This window comes from Pantherophis guttatus, chromosome 2, assembly GCF_059756535.1.
Source record: "Pantherophis guttatus breed Tessera chromosome 2, ASM5975653v1, whole genome shotgun sequence".
NCBI lineage: Eukaryota > Metazoa > Chordata > Lepidosauria > Squamata > Colubridae > Pantherophis > Pantherophis guttatus.
The window spans coordinates 33518428-33537466 of record NC_142064.1 but is presented as its reverse complement, the minus strand read 5'-3'; the positions used below and the strand labels follow the sequence as shown (position 1 = coordinate 33537466).

The window sequence follows — 19039 nt, the reverse complement described above, 5'->3', positions numbered from 1 at the left end:
TAAAAAAGACTGGATGAAAAGACAAAATCTAGATGTGTTTCACTTATCTTAGCCAATGTTAGCAACTTATGTATTTGAGAAAATACACTGATCCAAACTGTTTTTAATAATGTCTGGAAACATTTTTTCAACATGATAAATCAGGAACATAGCTAATGCTTTATTAATCTTTTTCAGACAGGAATACCGAGTTTAATTGATTAGGAATAAAATTCTCTGTTCTCTCATGAGAAGACATCTGTCCAGGATAAGGGAGAAGACTGAAACCTATTTTCGCTTATTCTGCGCTCCCCTCCCCCCCTCTCTCACAGACACACCTTTCTTTGCTTAATCTCTCTGCCCTATGAGCGGCCAGGAAGGCTTGCCAGAGATCTTTTCAAAATCCTGGCTACATACAGCCTCCAATGCTGCAAACCGTACTTCTCAGTACTAAACTGAGAAAATATACTAACTATAAAAATATATTATTATCAAATGTCCTCCCCTCCCAATGCTTGATATGCAGCATGGGAAGACAGCAGAAAACCAAACATTCAAAATCAATACAGTAAAATTATTTTTTTAAAAAAGGACAAGCACTAGTAAACTATACTACTCGTCATGAGAAATCATAGCACACTGCTTCACCAGCAACATTTACGGACAAGGCTGTTTGCACAACCTGGTTAGCTTGGCTCATAATTTTTTACAGAAAAACTACTGCGGCAATTTTAGTAGATACTGACTGTAAGAAAACTTATCCATCGGTTCTAGAATAGATGCATCATTTTTAGTGACAAAGTCCATAGAAACGATTGACTATTCAATTTCAGTAGCTTAGGAGGAATCTTCCTGCAGGAATCAGGTGGAGGATTGAGGGAGATTGGGAGGGGGTGTGTGTGCTGCAGCATTTGTGGTTAATTGTAAAGGTGAAGGGGGGGGAGGAGGGAGGAATTATAGTGGCTATATACTTTGGAACTAGGACATAAATAGCTTGGGGGTTATCTGCCATAACGTTGAACCGGATGCTAAAGAACTATTTGTAAAGTAAGGACTACCTGTATTGATTTTATTTTAATTGTTGATTGGGAGCTGATTGGGAATTCGATACAAGATGGGCAGCTATATAAATGCTTTAAATAAATAAAGCAATAGAGCTTGACTCAAAGGAGATTACTTCAAAAAATAATCAGTGAGCAGAAACTGAATTACTACAATCTTAGTGTATGGAATGGAAAACAGGCAAGAGTTCCAAGAAAGGATTCATTTGCATCCTCTCATTCAAAGCACTCAAATTTCAGAGAGCAAGCATTTTTTTGTCTTTGAGAAAACAGTTATCCATTGTACGGCTCTTCCTACTCCTCAACTTTCAAAGTGAAATACAGGATGAAATATTTGGCACTGTTGAACCACACACAGTTTGGGGTCTTTCAAAATGTCTGAAACAGTTTATTATAATTGCATATGAATATATGTTCTCTCTCTCTCTCTCTCACGTACACACCTATGTAAAATTATTGTAATGCTAAAGTACAACATAAATCATGAGAACAGTTCAGTATTCATCATTATGCCTTCCAAAATTTTACAAAACTCAAGTCTAATATAAAATGGTTCATTCTGTAAGTTTCCTTCAAAGTTCAAAAATATCGTCTTTTCATTCAAAAACTTATTCCAGCACCTCCCTTTTTCCTCCTTGGATCCCCAGGAATTAAATGCTTTTACTTACATGTTCTTTCATTTGTTTTGCTACGGTTTCTGACATCATGATGCAAGAGATGAGAGCCACCAAGATGAAATACAAGGCATACATAAAGCGGGTGCTAGTTGATTGTTTTATCTTTGGGCAACAACTGCAGCAAAGGGAACATGCAGCAGTACCACAGCAACAGGCCAACTACAGGAGTGAAACAGGGAAAAAAAACATCACTTTAATTTGACATGGCAAAATAACAGCAAAATCTGTTCCACCTCCCCTTCCATGCATTTGTAACTTTCCTTTCTCTTTTCTAAAAAATCTTTAATAAAAATATTCTGAGAATTAAAAAATGTAATGTTTTGCTATCTTTTTTTGATTAAAAAAAATCCTAAATTAATGCTTTTTTAAGAAAAGCAATAGAACATCTTAGAAAGAAAGAACAGTGGTATTTGCCCCATTTGCAACAAGGGCAGATAGAAAGGACAAACAGTGATATTTATATATGGGCTCATAACTCCATCCAAATGGTTTCATTTTATCAGGGTGGATTTGATTTAAATTGAGTTGATTTAATCACAATTTAAATCATGATTTAAATCACTAGTAAAAAGGCTTGATTTAAATCAACTCGATTTAAATCATAATTTTTAAAGAGCAACTGTCGTCTCTGCTACTCCTTTGACCCACTGTTGACTCACCGATAGTCCCAGTGTTGCAGAATATACAGTCTCATGCTACATAACTAAGCTCCATTTCATGCTGAATAAACTAAATTATTTACGTATCTTAAATAGAAAACTATCTTACGATAGATTTTTACCCCAAAAGTTTTTTATTAAAATAAATTCGATAAAAATCAAAAAAATCCGATTTAAATTTAAAAAAGTCTGATTCTTTTGATTTTTTAAAAAAAATCATTGATTTTTATCCACCCTGCATTTTATTAAAATAGTATGGTTCTACATCAGGCGGAGATAGAATTACAAACTTGAATTCTTTTTTGACCCATCTTGGGCTATATAAAGTTTGTTTTTTTGGAATTACAGACCATATTCTTGTGACACTGAAAAGAGAGCAGAGAAGAGCAACAAAGATGGTTAGGCAGCTAGAGGCTAAAACAGGGGTCTCCAACCGTGGCAACTTTAAGCCTGGAGGACTTCAACTCCCAGAATTCCCCACTGGGAGAAATAGCTAAAATTTTATAAGACTGTCTCAAGATTCAGAAGAATCGTGACCGATTGAACACTGGGACTTATCCAACAAAATGCAACTCAGTAATGAGAAAAGTAAGGTCCAATACATAGGCAGGAAAAACCAGATGCACAGGTACTGAATAGGTGGTACCTAGCTCACAACAGCAACTGTGAGAGGGATCTAGTAGACCATAACTTAGGTATGAGCCAGCAGTGTGCTGCAGCTGCCACAAAAAGCTAATGCAGTCCTAGGTTGGATCAACAGAGGAATAGCATCCAGATCACAAGAAGTGATAATACCACTTTATACTGCATTGGTGAGGCCACGCTTGGAATATTGCATACAGTTTGGTTGCTGTGATATAAAAAAAGATGCTGAGACCCTGGAAAGCATTTAGAGAAGAGTAACATAAATAAGGGGTCTGGAGGCTAAATCATACGATCAATGATTGAGGTTACTAGGTATGCCTAATCTAATGAAGAGAAGGACTAGAGGTGATATGATACCAGTCTTCCAGTACTTAGGAGCTGCCACAAAGAGGGGGTCGACCTATTCTCCAAAGGGGGCAGGACAAGAAGTAACAGATAGAAGATCATTAAAGAGAGATCCAATGTAGAACTAAGGAGAAATTTCCTGACAGTGAAAACAATTAATCAGTGGAATGAATGGCTTGCCTCCAAAAGTTGTAGGTGCTCTATCACTGGAAGTTTTCAAGAAAAGATTTGACAGCCATTTGTCCAGAAAAGCCTTGTTTGTGTAAATGCTGTTTTGTATTTAAGACTCAGAAAATTCCCCCAAGATTTTGACTGATCAAACAAAAATCAGGAAGTTTGTGTCCTTTGTGCTAAACATCTAAAACCAAGCAACAATTGACTAATTACTTTCTTGAATGTTTTTTATTCACTGCGGTATATAAAGTATTATGTTTTTAATAGGTTTACATAAAAAATATTACTCTTAAATTGTTCATGCAAATGATTTCATATCTCACTTGGCAACCCGTAGTGATAAAATCCTAGGCAAAATGAACCGCAGTGATCATACTAAATGGAGATTCATACTAAAGGGTTCTCTACATAATCTATACAGTGGCATAGGAGAGGCAAACTGGATATTAAAATACAGCTTCCAAAGAAAATCACACCCTACAATCTTTTTTTTTCTTGAACGCCTACAGAAACTGGGATTCTGCTCCAAGGTTACTTAACCAGTCTTTCAAGAGCAGGCTATTGCCAAGTTTTGCTGAAACTGAATAAATTCCTGTCTGCTGAAGGATCTGAACCTTGATTTGCTAAACCAAGTTTGCAACTAGTAATCTGTAGTGATTCAACCTCTTTTTTTCTTAATATAGGTGAATCTTTCAGGCTGCTGCAATACCTAAATATTAAATAGACATTTCTTTTACAAAACATCATTTTCAGAAAACAAAACTCACAAACGGGAGACACGCCTGCTAAAGTAAGCATGACTTAACCTACATGCAAACTTGCCTTTCATATGTACAAAGGCCGCCATGTAAGGATCTCACACTCATACCCATTAGTGTACACACACACTAATATACATCAATGTTGACTAGGAGAAGCAGAAAAAACTTAAAATATTTTTCCCAAGCAAAAGAAACTAAATGATAACAGCAAGCATGCAACGATTTAAGTCTTTTTTCTTTGTACTAGAATGAACAGATATGGTTTGTTTTCTGTTTCCCCATCTCACGTTTTCTGTGAAGAATAAAAATAGTTTTTTCATACCATTGTTAGCAAAAACAATACAGTACCTTGTAGCCTTTCTCTATCCCAAATGCATCTGCTAATTTAGTGTTCAGTGAGAGCGTATGGAATCCTGCCTATACAGTATAGGTAGTCCTCGATTTATAACACTTTATTTAGTGACCATTCAAAGTTACAATGGCACTGAAAAAAGTGACTTATGACCATTTTTCACACTTATGACTGTTGCAGCATCCCCGTGGTCATGTGATTTACATTCAGATGCTTGACAACTGCCTCATATTTATGACAATTGCAGTGTTCCAGGGTCATGTGATTACCTTCTGCAACCTTCTCACAAGCAAAGTCAATTGGAAAGCCAGATTCACTTAACAACCGTGTTACTAGTTTAACAACTGCAGTGACTCACTTAACAATTGTGGAAAGAAAAGTCGTAAAATGGGGCAAAACTCACTTAACAAATTTGTCACTTAGCAGCCAATTTTCGGCTCAACTGTGGTCATATGTTGAGGACTACCTGTATTGTATCTGCTCATGAAGAAAGAAAGGAAGGACACGCTACTCAAGGCCGGCCAGAGGATTTCAAAAAGAAAAGGCTGTAAAATAAAGCAATATTTCTCACCTCTACAATATCAGAAGAAGGGGAGAACGGACTGCTCTTTTCTCTCATAACAGAAACTCGGTTTACTGCTTTCAAATATTCTATATATTCACTAGTTGAGCCAGGACATTTATCCACATTTTAATTAAGGTAAATTTAAGCAAGACCCTTATGCAGCAAAAGACACTCCATTTCTAACTGCATACATTATTTTCTAATGAATACTAACTTGTCCAGTTGTTTTTCAAAGAAACCCTAAGGCGAGGCAAGGTATGCACTGCTCTAGAAGCATCTGCTTATGCTGTTGTTTTAGCAGAACCCACCCTTTCGGACTGTGACTTTCAATATATATATAAAATTACAAAAATATATGAGACATCAAAAAATGGAAATTCTATAGTACAGTAATGGCTAACCTTTTCTGGACCAAGTGCCCAAAGCACGCGTGCAAATGCGTGCCCAAACCCCTAAAATGCAATGCATCCCATGTGCATGCACGTGCAGCCCCCCTGCACGCACGGCAGAGACCCGATGACCAGGTGGCTGGCAGGATGCACACGTGCATGTGCAATGAAGCTGAAATAGGATGACGGCTTGAGTGCTCACAGAGAGGGCACCACGTGCCACCTGTGGCACGCCTGCCATAGGTTCACCATCATGGCTATAGTAGATAGGAAAAAATTAATAGAGTAATAAAATAACCATCTGAAGATATCTGGCATTCCTTGAGGAGGCATTATGGTTGTATTCCTTTATAAAAACAGAGTTAAAAATCACATTTTTTGTTAACATCAGAAATAAAAAAAACACTGAACTCCATGGAGTGGAATGTACGTATAATAGTCTAAAAATATCAGGTTTCAGATTAAAATAAAACAAAATCAAAAGCTAGTTTAGGTTTACATATGAAGCATAACTATTTAAAAATGATCAAATTATGAATTCAGAAACATTTAAATGTTTTCCTTGCTGGGTTTCTTCTTTAAACATAAGCATGTATGTCAACTCAAAATTAAATCCAACTAATTCAGTATGTCTTTATTCAATGTAAGATTGGTATACTACTATGAAAATCCACTAAATGAGCCCACACACAGTGCTAAACTATCATATGCCCAACAGCCTAAAAATTAAGCAAATCAATAAAACATGTTTCAGTTACTAAACAAATTAAGTATGTGGTGAATGCTTATTGCACAGATCACAACTGAATGGATGTGACAACAGAATAATCCACAAACCATTCTTTATGAAGTCTGGTAATCTGCATTCATGTAATATGCTACACAAAAAAATAATACATGATGTTAAAATTTGCTGTAATGCATTGTACATAGCTAAACAGAATAGTGAATGTTGGTATGCTCCGGCGTCCCGGTATAGTCAGCTGATGTCATCGCTGACTATTGGGGGTGAATCTTTGCCCCCAAACAGAGAGGGCTCGCAATCTGGGTGTCCTCCTGGATGCACGGCTGTCTTTAGAAGAGCACATGACGGCCGTGGCCAGGGGGACTTTTTATCAGGTTTGCCTGATCCGCCAGTTGCGTCCCTTTCTAGACCGGGATGCCCTACGCATGGTCACTCACGCCCTTGTCACCTCCCGGCTGGACTACTGCAATACTCTTGATATGGGGCTCCCCTTGAAGAGCACTCAGAGGCTCCAACTGGTCCAGAATGCAGCTGCGCGGGTGGTTATGAACACCCCTCCTGCGCGAGCTGCATTGGCTCCCAGTGGTCTTCCAGGTGCAATTCAAGATGTTGGTTACCACCTTTAAAGCGCTACATGGCATAGGACCAGGGTATTTACGGGACCGCCTTCTGCCACCGATAGCCTCCTACCGACCAGTTCGCTCCCAGAGAGAGGGACTCCTCAGGGTGCCATCAGCCAAATTATGCCGGCTGGCGACACCCAGGAGGAGAGCCTTCTCTGTGGGAGCACCTGCCCTTTGGAACGAACTGCCCCCGGAAATACGTACAATCTCTGACCTCAGGGTTTTTCGCTGTGCCCTTAAGACCCTACTGTTCCGACAGGCGGGGCTGTCTATTTAAGTGGTTTAAAATTGGAGTTTTAACTTGGGATTCTAAATTTTGGCCGAAACTATTTAATTGATTTTAATTAATTTTTAAGGATGATGTCTGTATATTTGTTTTTAAATTGGCTGTACACCGCCCCAAGTCCTTCGGGAGAAAGACAGTATATAAATAAAATTAACATTAACATTAAAATTTGGTGCAATGCATTGTACATAGCTAAACAGAATAGTGAATGTTGGTATGCTACCTTCTGAAAAGTACACTTAATTGAACTGAAATGTGTTATATTTGTTATTTAATTAAGGTAATTTTGTCAGAATTTCATTTATAAAAAAAGAGAAAAGGTTTCATTGCACATGCAGTCTGGAAGTAGGCAAAACAAATTGATGGTTTCCTTTCTAAAATAGGAAAAAGTAATCGATTTTAGCAAGATATCTATATTTTACTGATAGTGGCTGTGACAGGAAATACAGTGAAAGCAATTCATTAGTCTGGTTCAAAAATTTGACTGTGGCGATTGTATAGGGTGTAACTTAATGCTGCTGGATAACTAATTTATTTCTGCTGCTTGTATTAAGGATAGCTTTTCATATATTGGCCCCTTCAGAAATTAGTTTACATCTCTGAAATGTATAACATTCTAAGCAAAATGTTTGTGGAAATGAGATGCATAGTACTCAAATAGACTGCCAACAAAAATAATGTAGAACCACCATATTAAATAGGGATAGAAATTTGGCATATAGAATAATAATTACACATCCTATCACAGGGGTGGGCAACTGTGGCCCTTTTACAACCTGTGGACTTCAACTCCCAGAATTCCTGAGACAGCTTGGGTGTCTCAGGAATTCTGGGAGTTGAAGTCCACAGATTGTAAAAGGGCCACAGTTGCCCACCCCTGGTCTATCAGTTGCTCCTGTTATCAATGGTCAAAATATATGTAAATATATGTTCACTCCAGTTCAAACCTCATGGAAAAAAATACATCAATGTCTCATTTGCAACATGAAATTCTCTAAAAATATTTGCAGGATTGTTGCAGGGGGAAAAACTGGAGGAGAGTGCTACGTATAACACCTTCAACTCCCAGATGGAATTAGAGTCAGTACTTTTATCAATCAAATAAATGAGTTGTGATCCAGAAAGTTCAAGGACACTTTTTGTCATCTATTAAAATGTAATTATCTTCTGGGAATGTCTATGTTAACATTCCTGGGAATGTATATGTTAACTGTTTTTATGGCAGAGGTAGGAAACAGTTTCAGGCTGCATGTTGACCCAAATTCCTTTTCTGTGAACTTCCTGATTACAATTCCTAATAAACAGAATCACCATTCTGAGACTAACTATGCAACAAATATATGGTAAATCCTAATATAGATGCATGAAAAGAAAATTAGCATGCTATAATGGTTAAGGCACCAGGCTAGAAACAGGGAGACCATGATCACATTCTAGTCCCACCATAGGTACAAAACCAACTGGGTGACCTTGAATATGTTTGCCCTCTCTCAGCCCTAGAAAGGAGGCAATGGTAAACCACTTACAAAAACCCTTGCCAAGGAAACTGCAGGGATTAGGCTGGGCTGTTGCCAAGAGTCAACTCTGAAGGTGTGAGTTAGAAGTAAAAACATACGCACAGATTCATACACAAACATGGGCATGCATATACACCAATTCAGTAGGGTGTGAAAATTAAAAATGTGAATTATGCATCGTTGCATGTTTATGTATCAATCTATGTGTATGCTTCTATCTACTAACTCACATCCATGAAAGAATGGAGAATTCTGCCCTTAGTCTTTAGCTTGAAACCTGTCTGTTTAGTGTAGTCTAAAAAATGCAATAAGTACAATAAAAATATAGAAATTGAGTTATTTAGAGCTGGTATATATTTTACTCAGTATTATAAACTGTCCCCCCCAATTTAATTTAATTAATTAAATTTATATGTCGCCCCTCTCTGAAGACTCAGGGCGGCTCACAATACAGGTGCCTTACTGTTCTTAGATTCAAGATGTTGACAGGCATTCATTTTTGGGGGGATACTGTTGAGTACTTTTAAGTGTGATAGAACTAGAACAAGTAGACACCAATCTATTAGTTTTTCATAGTGACTTCCTGGAGTCCTAGGCAGGCCTGGGGAGCTCTAGAGTCTGTAAAACCACAATTTCCAGACTTCATCACCCTTGGCTAAGTAATTGAGGCTGCTGAAAGGCCAAAGATTCCCTACTCCTAGCCCACATAGTTGTCATTATAGATTAGTTTATCTGTCAAAACCTGCCAAACCAAAATTAATTTATGATTGAGAGTTACCTTACATTTATAAATTTTTGACTAAAGGAGGAGATCCTTGTTTGCAACAGGTGATCAGGCAAAAGGTGTAGTTCTGCCTAAATACAGGACTCTGCTTTTCTCATTACTGAACTGTATCTTGTTGGATAGGCCCCAATGTCTGTAAAGATCCTTCTGAATTTTGAATCTATCTTCCAAGGTGTTGGCAATTCCCCCAAATTTGGTGTCGTCTGCAAATTTGATGAGTTCCCATTCTATCTAGGTATCGAATAGGCAGTACCTGGTTCAACAATAGATGTCTAGGATCTAGATGTCTTAATGCAGGGGTCTCCAACCTTGGCAACCTTACGACTTGTGGACTTCAACTCCCAGAATTCCTCAGCCATCATGTGCTGGCTGAGGAATTCCGGGAGTTGAAGTTCACAAGCCGTAAGGTTGCCAAGGTTGAAGACCCCTGTCCTAGTGGAAAAACACTAAGTGTGAGTCCGCAGTGTGCTACAGCTGCCTAAAAAGCCAATGCAGCCCTGCATTAATAGAGGGATACCCTCAAGATCACAAGAAGTAATAATACATCATAGCTATCTTCCAATACTTGTGAGACTGTCACTGGAAGGAGGGTTCAACTTATTCTCCAAAGCACCTGGTGGCAGGGCAAGATGTGATGGATGAGAGCTGGTTAAAGAGTGATCCAATCTAGAATTAAAGAGAAAATTCCTGACAGTAAGAACAATTAATCAATGGAACAGCTTGCCTCCTAGAGTTCTGGGTGTCCATTGCTGGAGGTCTTCAAAAAAAGATTGAACAGCCATTTATCTGGGATGCAATAAGGTCTCCTGCCTTGGGTAGGAGACTAAAAGACCTCCAAGGTTCCTTCCAGGCTTATGATTCTAATATAAGGATGCTATTATGGTTATAATTACGAGGACCAGTTGTAAGTCACGTTTTTCTTTCTAGATCACCCAAAAGTGGCTAAGTGTTGCCACCAAGCTAGGCAATTTATTCATTCATAGGATCAATTTTAAAAAAGAAAGAAAGAAAAACAATATACTGTATACAACAGCCTGTCTATACTATCCAGAACCCATTTTTTGTCAAACAGCAGCAAGCCCTAAAATATTTAACTACAATTTACTAAGATAGGAGGACTACATATTTTGAGTACTAACATCTGTCTAAACTTTTAGTTGGCTTACTTCTTAATACTACAGATTGGCATTCTGCCTTTAAACCATTCTTCTTCAACCTAGTATTTCTCCAACTTAGCCAATTCTCATGATGTCCTGGAATTCTAAAACTTGAGTGCCAGTACATTTGGAATGCTTAACTTTTTGTTTTGGTCAAGATTTGCAGTAGTTAATTTAAGAGTCTGAGCAAAGCTAAGAACTACAGAACATCATAGAAAACCACAAAAAATTGGAGAGGAGAATAAATTTTATTTGCTGTTGCTAAGAATATTTTTTAAAAATTATATGGCATGTACACATGTTCAGAACTAAAAAAAGAAACTGAACTATTTCTCTTCATGTAATATAAATGTATAATAAAATTTCCTTACTAAAACTCACCACAGAAAATTTCCCGTAAGTTCCTACTAAAAATGCAAGTCCTTAATTTTATCAGAAAGTGTTAATTTGAATTTGACACTAATTAAATAGGACCTTAAAGCTAGCAAGCTTATAGTTAATTTTTTAAAAAAAATATGTAAATCAAGATGTAATATAAATAAAAATGTAGTCACACAGCCAATCTTGTATCTACATTACGTTTATATGCAATGAATCCTGAAAAAAATTGTAAGTTTTCCACTGCAGCTGCTTTATTTAAGACAGAGGTCAACTTCTAGTCTCTTGAGACGCTCTATAGAAAAGCCACATGTAAATTCCTGTTTCCTGTGAAATATAAGCAAAAACAAATCATTGCTGTTCACGTAATAGGGCAGTTATTTCTCTTTCAAAGGAGAAAAAATATTTCTTTCTTAATCTAGGAATTCAGTTCACTCCAACTGGAGGGCAGATAGGTGATCTCTGTCACTGAAAATAACACCGAAAGCCACATTATGGTTTGTCTGGTCTAGCACAATGGCTGAATCCAATACTGGCTTATTCAGGAATGCTTGGTAAACAAATCAAGCTTAGCTCAGTGTGTTAGCCGAAAAGATGAACTAGCTTTAAATTGTTCTCTGTCATCATAAGGTAGAAAAATAACGTATTTGTTATTTTTGTCAGCAAGTGGCAGAATGATAGTCACAAAACAATTGTCAGCTGCATTAAATACAGCTCACAATCCAACTAGGATGAAATAACTGACTCAAAATGAAAAGTAAGAGTTGAACCTGGGTAGTGCTTGAATGGGACACCACAAGGAAATCATGTTTCTATAGCAAGAATGTCAAACTGGCGGCCCACAGGCCGGATGTGTCACGTGCAGACTACACCCACCCCAGCTCTGCGAAGGGAAAAAAGTCACAAAATATCACGTGATGGCAAAGTGACGCTGTGAGTTTGACATCCGTGCTCTATAGGCTAGACTGGTAACCATTTTATACTACTGCCATAAAACCTATATGCGTGTTTTTATGTGCCATTTCTCCATGAAATCACCAAGACAGAGAAGTTGATCAAAAGCTTTATCTTACAAAACATGCAGTCACCCTAATTTTACACAGTTCCTGCTTTTTATTAGCTTTTCATTCTGATGTAAAGGGTTTTAAAGATGTCCAAAAAGTATTTCTGTAGAATGTAAGAAAATGTGTTGATTGGGGGACTTCCAGGGGAAGAACTGACAGACTAAAGATGGATCTGAAATACAGAACTGGCAACCATAGCAGAATGAAGAGCCAGCAAGTGGACTGGTTCTTTGTAATTCCTGTTCAGACAAAGACAGACTTGAGATCATCCACAAGTGCACCAAATAGTTGCTCCTCATGAGATTGCAAAACAGTAGACTCAGCTGATTTAGAACTTTGGGAGACATGGGAATAGCCATCTGTACCTTTGAAAGGGTGCTAAATTTGCATGCTTTCTTTTCTTATTGCTTTACAAGATCACTATCACCATTAATTGCTTGTTAGCTGCTTTTCAGCCATTAGGACAAGTTTGACAGGACCAGGTGAGTTCCTTCAATATTCAATGAAATAAAGTTTTAACTACAAGAAGTTTTTAAAAATATTTAAATATTTGTCACCTCACGGTTAGATTATTGCAACGCCCTCTACATGGGGCTACCCTTGAAAAGTGTTCGGAGAGTACAGTTGGTCCAGAACGCAGCTGCGCGAGCTGTCTGGGGGGAGCTAGGTACACGCACATTACACCAATTCTCCACGAGCTGCACTGGCTCCTTATTGATCCTACATGGCTCAGGGCCAGGGTATCTTCAAGACCGCCTTCTACCGCGTAACTCCCAACGACCGGTAAGATCCCACAGAGTTGGTCTCCTCCGGGTCCCGTCAGCTAAACAATGCCGGCTGGCGGGCCCGCGAGGGAGGGCCTTCTCTGTGGCTGCCCCAGCTCTCTGGAACCAGTTACCTTCTGAGGTCCGGACCATCCCCACCCTATTGGCCTTCCGAAAAGTGGTGAAGACCTAGCTTTTCCAGCAGGCCTGGGGCCGTTGATCTCGCTCTTGCGATCCGGCCATGAATGGTGTGAATGAGTTTTAATGTCTTTAATGTTTTTAATTTTTAAATGTTTTTTATAATGATTTTAAATGCATTGTGAGCCGCTCTGAGTCTTCGGAGCGGGACGGCATACAAATTGAATAAATAAATAAATAAATAACTTTTTCCCCTGAAAAAACAGCAATATCAAAACGTCTATGGAGATTCTCAATCATCCAGGTCATAGTTGACCCAAAGGTGTTTTTCCAAAAGGCAATTGAACTTTCTTGGGTTTTCTTTTTTTCATTTGAAAACATTTTGCTTCTCATTCAAAAAACAAACAAACAAAAAAACCACCCAAAAGTCCAGTTGCTTTTTAGAAAAGCATCTTTGGGAGAAATATCAAACTGATTAAAACTTTAATTTTAGGAAGTTACAAACAGATTAAGAGTTCAGATAAATTTGAATACTTCCCATGGGAAAATTCTTTTGTTCTGAGGTTTTTTTAAAAGAAACATAAGATTTAAAAAACTGGACACTAGAGGGAACTAAATATTACAATTAAAGGAGAATACAAACTGCAAAAAAGTGTAATGACTTACAATTACAGAATCAACCAATATTGGACAAATTTGAAAGATATTTTTCAGTAATGGACTCAAAACATTAATTTTAAAAATGTAGTATCAACAGAAACATCTGCCTCTATGTGGAAACTGTCAAAATATATTACAGAAGAGGAACAAGTTTTACTTGACAAGATTGAGACTGAATTGAAACTGGATTTACAAATTACAGGCTACAAGAATGCAGTGGAAAAAGATGTTAACTGTTAAAAAGAAACTGGCTGACTTAATAATTAAAAGGGATATATAAACAGTAAACCAAGAGAGTGAGATGGATAATTTTGGATTTATGAAAAAGGCTTGTTAAAGCTTAGAAGAATCTCATGAGAAGGGACAAAGAAAAAAATGAAAAGATCTTAAATTTTACAACATCATTTGAATGGATTAAAGATTAAGATTGTCAGAAGTAAAAGGAAGGAATATAAAATTGGGTTATTTGACCAAGTTTAAAATATTATTTCTGATTACGCTTAAGGACTTTTGCTGGCACCAGGACTGAAATGACAATACTTTATGATTGGAATATAGATAAAAGATGGGATAGAGGAAGAAACGATCATTTGTGGTATTTTAGGATGAGGTGATATGTTAGTAAAATTGTTTATAGTTGTGATGAAAGTGAGAAACAACTTCTTTATATATCACTTTTTCTTCACTATATTCTTATTTTTTTTCCTATTTTTCCTTTCTTTTCTGCATCTTTTATTCTATTTTTAAAGTTCATATTAGTTTTTACTGTTGTAATTATAATCTTTAATAAAATCACTGTACTACCAAAAAAGAAAAAAAATCTGTTCATTGGGTTAAGACTTCAGTACTGTGTTCCCCTGAAAATAAGACCCTGTCTTATATTTTTTTTGAACCCCGAAATAAGCGCTTGGCCTTATTTTGGGGGAGATCTTATTATTTTGGGGCGCGTGGAGCAAGATGGGACTTCTCTTGCTGTCTTACCTGATTTCCAGCTCTGTGTTTAATATATTTTTGGGGAGGGCTTATTTTCGGGAGGAGGCTTATTTTAGCACATGTGCTCAAAAGCCCGATTGGGCTTATTATCAGGGGATGACTCATTTTTGGGGAAACAGAGTAGACACTTACTAGATATGAAATACAAAAGGTTAAAAAATGAACATGGCAAGATTGTCAACTGGACACCAAATTCTATACAAGCTGTTAAACATATGTGATCACCAGTTGAAAATTAAGATGCTATCAAATTTCAACCATTCTTTCATATATTAACATATTTTACATGCACAGTTAGAGAACATAAACACTCCTTTATGTTATGACTTATGAAAATAGGAAGAATTTAATCTAGAATTTAGAATCCTGACTTTTCTCTCTTATTCTGCAGGCAGAATGGAAAATTATATAGGGGGAAGGAGTTAACTTCCTCCATCTCCAGGACAACTCCATGTTATTTACAGCATAGGAAATACAAATAATACAGAAGTAGGTGTATCCTTTTTTTCCTAGAGATTTGCTGTTCCTGATTGAAAATTGTCAATTTTCTTGTTCAATTCTTATTTGGAAGAAGGTGTAAAATTGTAACAGTACAAAAGGAAGTTTGGAGGCAGCACATTTATACATGATTTCCTTCATCAAGCTATTATAATAACCTAATTCACATGTTGCACTAATACTATTAGTCATGCTTTATTTAAAGCAACTATGCTTTATTCAGTAAATCATAGTTCAGCAGAACATTGTAAACTCCACCCCACAGTAGAAAAGTTAATTTTCTTAGGAAAAGCAAATATAATACAGACATAAAAGTTACAAAAAATGCATACTATTGAATTTAGACAAACTTCCAGCAACTTTAAATTGGGATTGGGTTGCATGATGACAACTGTGGACATAACTGTAACTAAAGAATAAAATAACTATTGTTTTATCAAAATATAGGTGCTAGCAGTTCTTCTTTAGTGAGTATTCTTGATTCTTTTGCTAAATTCCTTTGACAGCCCCGCCGGTAATAAAGCAGGTCATATATACTTTACAAACGATATAGCAAATTGACCCGGAGAAAAACAAAGCAAAATCTCAATCCCAGTCTGCAATCACCAGTTTGGCCCTGATTTCCGGTTTAACAACTAAGAGCAAGGCTGTGGAAACGGCAAGCGATCCCCGACGCCCATTCAACCCACAGGGAAAGCAATCTGCAGCTGGGAAATCATTTGAAGCGCTCAATGAGATCCTTAGTTCGACCCCAGGATCTCCTAAATGGCTGGGAAAATCTGGTGAGGAGCCAGGCTTCCGCCGGAGAAGCGCCAGCGCATCTCCTGCCCACCGCGAAGGCGCGGGGTGAACGGCATTGTCCGGAGAAAAGAAGCGCTGGCGCAGCCCCCAAAGACACTGCGTGCCACGAAGCCAAGGTGGAGCCGTTTAGCAAGGCTCCCTGACCCGGGATAGAAACCCAGCGGGCTGCATTCGCGCGCGCCTTACCTGGCCGGCGCAGCAGCGCGCAGACATGGTCGCCGCCGCGCAACGCTCTCCCCGCACCTGCCCACACTCTTCAGGCGCTTGGCGGCCTCTCCTGACGAGTCGGCGGCGGCGGGTAGCTGCGGGGTCCCCTCCGGCTCAGAGAAAGGCGAGCGCAGCCTGCTGCGGTGTGGCCCCGGCGTCCAGCTGGCCAAAGACTGACCCACCTCTCGGGTGCAACCCTCAGGGCGGAGAGACAGCTAGCTCCAGCCCAGCCCAAACAGTGGGATTAGGCTTCCGCTGTCGTCAGTTTGCCTCTAAGGAGCTAGATGGCTTTCCGGTGCGGGGGCCGCGTTAGAAGAGAGGGAGAGGGGGAGAGGATCGGGTAAACCCAGCGGCAGGCCACCTGTCCGCGTTCACACGCCCAGGGACTCTGGTGGGGCTCGGAGGTGAAGCGCAGGCGCGATGCCAGGCGGCTTGGGCTTTCCCGAGAGAGAAGCGGGGGAGAGGGAGGAGTTGGAGACGGACGACCGCGCTTGTTTACGAGGAGGCAGGGAAGCGCCTGCCGCGGTTAGCGCTCTGCGTCGGGGGCTAGTCGCGGGGTGGCCAGGGCAGCCGTCGTTTTCAGGGAGAAAAATGCCTGGTGGGTTCCGCTAGTAAGGCGACTCGCTTCACCCCTTGCATTTTATTTTGCGTCAGAAAGCGCCTTTCTGCTGGATGAGGCTGAAGCTTGCTTCTCGCGCTCCATTTTTTATTATTATTGTTTTGGCAAGGAAAAGCTTCAGAGCTGCTCAATTGTTCGAGCATCGTAGGTGCTGCTACCCCATCTTTTTATTGAGCCTGTGTCTTTGCAGTTGCTTTGTACATACGTTTTATAATTGTTTATTTTTCCATGTATTGTGTATTCTACTCTGAGTTGTATTTACCATATAATAAGCATGTCATTATTTTTTTCAACCCGTTGACCATAAGCTCCTGGAAATGCATGGAGACTCGGATGCAGTCTTGCTTTTATCAATTTTCCTTCTTTTCCCTGTCCAGTATTTGTTGGTGCAAATCTGTTGGTTCTCATCTTAATGACTCAATAAAAAAAAAAAAAAGACATATCAAGGTGGATGTGAAAATGTCAGTCTAGTTTTATAAAAATGACAATTATGAGAATTATAAAGATACAAAGGGAATTCTGAGCTTTATGAGGCACTGAGTATAAGAACTGACATTCTTATATTCCTGGATCTCAGCAGCTTTCAGAATTTTTTGACTAGAGTCTAGAGCAGGGGTGTCAAACTCTTATTTCATTGAGGGCTGCATCAGGGTCGTGTTTGGCGGGGGGGGGGGGTGTAGCCAGCTTGATGTCAATCGTGTTGGGGGCACCTGTGGTGGCCTGAAGTTCTGCCAGCAAAAACTGGCTCCAGAGCTCTCTTTTTGGCTGCAACAGCCTCCTGCAACCCTCTGCCAGCAAAAACGGAGCTCCAGAGAGCTCTGTTTTTTGCTGACAGAGGCAACCTGGGCCGAGGCCCACTGTTTCTAGGGTAGCCCCACGAGCCGGATCCGACCCACGGGCCTTGAGTTTGACACCCCTGGTCTAGAGCAATATTTCTCAACTTTTGCAATTCTGGGATTTGAACTCCACAAAGTTCTGGGAATTCTGGGTGTTGAAGTTTACAGATGTTAACATTGTTAAGATTGAGAAACACGGCATAGAACATCGTCCTGGTGAGATTAGGCTTTAGGAGCAATAAGTACTTGTCAGTGTTACTGATTCTTCCTGTTGGGACTCAGAATATGGACTCATCCTGTGACACCTCAGTTGTTGGCCATTGTTGCCCACAGTGCTCTGTTTTCCTATATGCTGTTTAAAAAGGACATGAAATTGGGGTATATAATCATTCAGAACTTTGGAAAGGGGGCCAGGGGCACATTGAAGACAGGATAACTCTATGGTTTGTTACTCTAAAGCAGTGTTTTTCAAATTTGGTGACTTTGAAAAATTCTCCCAGAATTCCTCAACGAGCCCTGTTGCCAAGTTTGAAAAACATTGCTCTAAAGAGTAACTCTAATAGCATATTATAGACCTAAGAAATGTAGCAGAAGCAGTGGTGGGCTGCTGCCGGTTCAGGCGAACAGGTAGTTCTGACAACCAGCTGGCCCTGCCCACCTGCCCCCACCCTATCCTGTCCTATGTTTCCTTCTTTCTGACTCTGCTGATTAGCGCAGCACAGCTGATTTCCGTGCCTCCGCTGTTCTACTTACCTGGGCTGCCTTAGAAGGTAAGCAGCTGAGCTTCAAATTGCTGTATTTTGAAAGCTAGGAGCAAGTGCGTTAGGCACGTGTGAACACGCACTCACAGAACGGTTGTTGAACCAGTTGCAGTCCATCACTGAGCAGAAGCATTTGAAAGCCCCTCTTAGGGGAAAAACTTATGTTCAGCTCAGACTAGGCAGCAGGTAAGGAAATAGGTGAATGCAGTGGGAAATATTAGCATTTCATATTAGTAGAATAGGTTATAAGTAAATGCAGGGATGTTCAGGAGTAATACAGATAGTCCTCCATTTACAACCACAATTGAGCCCCAAATTTCTGTTGCTAAGCGAGACAATTGAGTTTTGACCATTTTATGACCTTTCTTGCCACAGTTAAGAAAATCATTGCAATTAAGTTAGTATCGCAGTTGTTAAGTGAATCTGGCTTCCCGGTTGACATTGCTTGTCAGAAAGTTGCAAAAGGTGATCAGAGGTTATATCCCAACTTTTCACATTCCTGAATTTGGGATTGCTATTCAGTCACTCATGTCTTATTTCTCACCTGCACTACTGCATTGTACTTGGGACAGCCCTTGCAACTACTCAGAAGCTGCAGTTG

The 19039-nt window shown here is 39.3% G+C and overlaps 1 protein-coding gene across 1 annotated transcript in view; it reads right to left on the bottom strand.

Annotated features, from left to right (window-relative positions):
* Positions 1-16801, bottom strand: part of SERINC5 (serine incorporator 5) — a 44474-nt gene extending 27673 nt beyond the window's left edge. The window contains exons 1-2 of the mRNA XM_034441047.3: positions 16202-16801; positions 1709-1876 (exon numbers count right to left, since the gene is read on the bottom strand). Coding sequence (XP_034296938.1) covers positions 1709-1876; positions 16202-16228 — 195 coding nt within the window. The 5' untranslated portion in view covers positions 16229-16801. The remainder of the gene's footprint in view (positions 1-1708; positions 1877-16201) is intronic.
* Between the last annotated feature and the right edge of the window lie 2238 nt (positions 16802-19039).